The 5,104-nt window shown below is 34.1% G+C and overlaps 2 protein-coding genes across 2 annotated transcripts in view; one reads left to right on the top strand and one right to left on the bottom strand.

Annotated features, from left to right (window-relative positions):
• Positions 1-1,280, top strand: part of LOC109821572 (polyphenol oxidase, chloroplastic-like) — a 2,657-nt gene extending 1,377 nt beyond the window's left edge. Inside the window, 3 exon segments of the mRNA XM_020387749.1 lie at positions 1-15; positions 17-246; positions 791-1,280. The exon segment at positions 1-15 is cut by the window's left edge and continues 150 nt beyond it. Of these exon segments, the coding sequence (XP_020243338.1) occupies positions 1-15; positions 17-246; positions 791-1,280 (735 nt within the window).
• Positions 1,775-5,104, bottom strand: part of LOC109821570 (autophagy-related protein 8C-like) — a 6,376-nt gene continuing 3,046 nt past the window's right edge. Inside the window, exons 4-7 of the mRNA XM_020387748.1 lie at positions 3,031-3,113; positions 2,903-2,955; positions 2,120-2,340; positions 1,775-2,029 (exon numbers count right to left, since the gene is read on the bottom strand). Coding sequence (XP_020243337.1) covers positions 1,932-2,029; positions 2,120-2,340; positions 2,903-2,955; positions 3,031-3,113 — 455 coding nt within the window. The 3' untranslated portion in view covers positions 1,775-1,931. The remainder of the gene's footprint in view (positions 2,030-2,119; positions 2,341-2,902; positions 2,956-3,030; positions 3,114-5,104) is intronic.

The following is a 5,104-nucleotide window of genomic DNA, read 5'->3' as shown; positions in this document are numbered from 1 at the left end:
GACGGGCGATCCGCGCCGGCCGAACCGGGAGGACATGGGCGTCTTCTACGCTGCGGCGCGTGACCCAATATTTTACTCTCACCATTCTAATATTGATAGATTGTGGGAGGTTTGGAAGAAGGAAGGAGGGAGGCATCAAGATTATGAGGATGAGGATTTTAGGGAGGCGGAGTTCTTGTTTTATGATGAGGAGGCGAGGCTGGTGAGGGTGAAGGTCAAGGATTGCTTGGATACCGAGAGGCTTGGGTGAGTTTCTGTTGCATGCATGCGTTCTTCTTGATTTCAAGTTTAATTGGTTTACGTCCTACGTTTTTAGAACATACATTTCTTGGCTTTTCCTGACCGCGTTATATATTTTCTGTCATAAATGTCACGCAACTCCTCTAGCTGCCAGCGCCTGTCACAGAACTTCCGAAAGCCTTCTAATTTTTTTTTTCGAACGTATCCCTAACTGCATAAGCCCCAAATTCGAACATACACTCTCCCTAACTTTCAACGTTATTTTGAGAAGAAGAAAAAAAAACTCCGTGAACCTTGATGAAGTTTCAGAAACCCTCATCATGCTATTGGGGGTGTGTGCTGAAAGAATTGTAGAGGTTTGGGCGGTTTTGGGACAAGCACCCGAACGTTAGGGGGTTTAGGTGACATTTATAATAAAGTTTTGAGGGGTTTAGCTCGAAATGGACCCAACGTTAGGAGGGTTACGCAAAATCTAGCGTTCAAAATAAGAAATTATCATGTTTAACAATGTTCTATAACACTTCAGATCTAACGCAAGCTTTCCATTCAGGTACAAATACGAGGACATCGATAACCCTTGGCTCAACACCCCACCAACACCTAAAACTCCGACATCAACAAAACAAATCACAGAAGAAGCCACGTATCCGCTGTCTCTAGACAAATCACCCGCGAGCTCGACAATAAAAAGACCAAAAATTTCACGATCTCAAGAGGAGAAAGCAAAAGAGGAAGAAGTACTAATAATCAACGGTATCGAGTACAACAGTGATGAGTACGTAAAATTCGATGTGTACATAAATGCACCGGTTCCCAGCGGTATTGGTCCCGAGTCATGTGAGTTTGCCGGCTGCTTTGCTAATGTGCCGCATTTGAGCAAGTCAGATAAGAGCATGAAGGTTAAAACTAAGATGGAGTTCGGGATCACTGATTTGATTAATGATTTGGGTGTGGACGGAGATGAGACTGTGATTGTCACTTTAATGCTTAGGAGTGGAGATGTCAAGGTTGAAGGAGTGCAAATTGAACTGTCTGGTTAAGTAGTTAAAAAAGGTAGAAGCCTCTGTTTACCGTTCTATACTTCACGAGGCTTGGGATCCGGTAAGCATTATATAAACAAATAAGTGCTCCCCGTTTCAGTGGAAGGGTCTTCTACGTCAAGAAGATAGTAAATATTAGGCCGAGAAGTATGGGAGTCATGTGTAGTAACTTGAGACACGTTGTACTTGGTATTTCTATGGTATTTCTATAACGATAAGAATAACGGTTTGCTTTAGATAATTGAATGCTCTGATCGATGCTATTAGTTCTCTAGGTATTTTGAAGGGATCAACGCATACACCATGTTGCAGTATACGTGCAGAAAGAAGGTAAATACTCATGCTCACCCCCTCTGGAATCTTTCTCTTGCGTCAGACCCTTTCTTCAAGGCACTACAGCTACAGCATGGGTCCCTCTTGTACGATTACAAGTATTATCAGAACGCAGAGGAACTCATGTTTGTTCAGAGTTCACATATAGACAAGCACAAATACAGACCGCAAATAGAGACCGAATACATTCTATGTTTTCACCATAACCAATTCATACACAGAGAAGTTTTGAAGAGTTATGCAAGAGTAGAGGCAATGAAGAATATACACATTATGTAAGTCTTATTTACAGAAGAGAGATTGACTGCTTCGTCGCCACTAGAAGAGCAACCCAAATGTGTTCTCGCCACTGTAAGTCATGTAAAGGAAGCCATCTTCATCTTTATTTTCCTCATAGATTGAGGACATCATCGCAGCTGTAACAAAAAGTTTGATGTCTTCAGTTTAATATGAGATAATAACAAAATGAAATGAACAACTACCAAAACTATATTCTTTGAAACAACCTGTTGGTGGCAGTGTGTTCTTTACAAAAATGAAGATGGCCTTTTCAGCACTGAGTTTGATCCTCTTCCGAACAACATATACGAACTGACAGGACCAAGAAAAAAAGGGGAGAATATTAGTTATATGATACGAGCATCTTGGGAAGAAACAAACGAAATACCAAGAGAAGTATAGAATAACTTGTATAAGAATCAAGGCCTCATGATATAATGAACATGATTAAGATGAAAAGAAACCGATGCTTATGAAAGCAGATGAAGGGTACTAAAGGATCGACAAAGTTTATTCTCCTGAGATCCCATCCTAAGCTAATTGTAAGTTGAGGTAAAACCTCAACACAAAATTAATAGATAGCAAGACTTTCATTTTATAATGGAGACAAGTTATTGTGATGCACAACATAGAGTATCTAGACAAATGTTGAAATTTGTACAAAAAATATGTGGTCCACCATGAAAGGAAAGTAGTACTCAACTTCATGCTTTCTTAAATATTATAGTTTCCACGATCTATACATTTTGACAAGTTACCTCTCCTTTTAAGATTATTTTCAATGCATTTAGATAATGAAGGAACTATATAATTGTGTCTCACTCAGGGTAAGATTTTTTTTTAAGACTGCACGTAGCTTTTTCTTGACTTTCTAGGATTGCGTACATCTCAAATAAAATTAACACTTTTTCGCCATAATCTATTTTTTCTAGAAATTAAATATCTCATAGAAAATGGGTAATCCTCATCATTAACAGAAAAAATATTGATAAAGAAAATAAAACACTAACTTCTTCTTGTCAATATCTGGGATGTCACTCCTTTCAGCCTTCTCAACTATCACCTGCACATGAAAAATAACAAATAAATAGATGAGAAAAGAGTGTATAGTATGTACAAATAAAGGAGAGGCACTCACAGGAATTCTATCAGGATATTTCTCCCTAATACGAGCAGCTTCAGCCTGTCTCCTTTCTGAAATATAGAACGTTAATTTTAGAACTAAAGTGAGAGAAACTAAGCTAATACTAATGGTTACAAGTTTAGACTCATATATGCATTACAATTTCTGTCGCAATAGCAAGAATCATAATCTCCGAATGGATAATGGAACTGTCAGTTAGACACGTGCAAAATGTTTGTATTACATCAAAAGTTTGTAAGACATAGAAAGACATTGAAACAACCACCTCAGTTTATGCACCAGCTCTTAAGCATAGAAGAAATAACGAGTTTTTATTATCCACGAAACAAGTCCATACAACTTCTGTATCCAAAAAACTAGTTCACTGGTTTGCTATCATCAACGATAACATTCAGTACTGATAATCCTCTAGTTCCCAAGGGAACAAGTTAATGCTTCACCAATGCTTATATCTTTTTCAGCCTAACGTGATTTCTCTTCCCAGTAGAATTACTACTACTACTACTACTAGAACAATAAATCCTTTACCCCAAAGTTTGTGGTTTGGCTACATGAATAATATTCTTCCATTCAATTCGGATGAGAGTTATCTCCTCCGTCAAGTTAACTATTAATAGTTGGTTCCAGCCGTCCTTTACTAATACTAAAAAGACACCAAGAACCAAATAAACATGTGTCTGCAACATACAAGACAACCTTATGAATCACTAGATGCAAGTATTAACCAAGATAACAGAATTAGTTGATACGGATTTCTATTGATACAGTCTAGGTCTAATCTGACTTATATCTTCAGGGAGATTTCCTGTATTAGGCTAGTCTCAGTGTCAAATGAGCTTCCATCCAAGTTTATTCCTTTTGGCAAAATTTCTTAGTGTTCTTGATCAAAGTTTTCTTTTTTACGCGAATTACAATCAAAACCCTAAATAAATACAAGCAATGATCCAAAGAATTCTCAATAAAGAATAAGATTCATGAAAAGAACCCTGATTTCATATAAAATTCATAATTGCGATTTTGCTGGAAAGCAAGAAAACAGAGCACAAACCGAGAGGATGTTCAAGCTTGAATGAATTCTTCGCCATTGAATCCTTTCGCAAGATTATTCTGCTCCTTTTCCTGCAAATTATAAAACAATTATTACCAAAAGATTGATGTAGAAAAACCCTAATCAAATAAAGAGGAAACCCACCAAGGTGAATTGACCGATGGTAAAGAGATGGGAGAAATTTGGGGATCTGTGGAAATTGGGTGTGATTGTGTGAATATATATATACCGGTTTCTTTACGGATCCGGGTATTGGGAGAAATTTGGGGATCTGTGGAAATTGGGTGTGATTGTGTGAATATATATATACCGGTTTCTTTACGGATCACGTTGTTTTACTTATTTTCATGATGTTTTTACAAAAAATAAAACACCATGTGTTTAAAAATCATAATATTTTTTGAACTAAATCATGCTCAAACTAAAAAATACAATACTTATTTCAAAAAGATGTTTTAAGTTTGGTGTTTTAGTTTTGAGTTTGAGAAAGTGTTAATATAATATTTAATATAATATATTAAATGTAATTAATATAAAGTTATTATCAACATGCTTATTATATTATACTATACTCTACTATATTATAGTTAATTTAATATATTAATAATATTTATTAAATAATATAAAAATATAATAAATAAAATATCTTATATAATAATATAATAACATATTAAATACCAATATTTAATATGTTAATAATGTATTATATAATAAATAAATAATGATAATAAAATATAAATATCCTAATAAAAAATAGTAAAAAAGATATTGATAATAAATAATAATATAATAATGATATAATAATATACTATACAACAGTATAATCACTATATTACTATTAAATTTTTAATAAAAAAATTGTAATAAATTAATAATTTTAAAATATTATATAATAGTAACATATTTAATAATAACATAACAATATAATAATATTATTATAATAACATATTATATAGTAAATGCAATATAATATATAAAATATTAATATATTATATAATAAATAAAATAATTTATTATAAA

Source organism: Asparagus officinalis, chromosome 8 (genome assembly GCF_001876935.1).
Source record: "Asparagus officinalis chromosome 8, Aspof.V1, whole genome shotgun sequence".
Classification (NCBI taxonomy): Eukaryota; Viridiplantae; Streptophyta; class Magnoliopsida; order Asparagales; family Asparagaceae; genus Asparagus; species Asparagus officinalis.
Note: the sequence above shows the minus strand (reverse complement) of the source record. Positions and strands in the feature narration are given on the sequence as shown.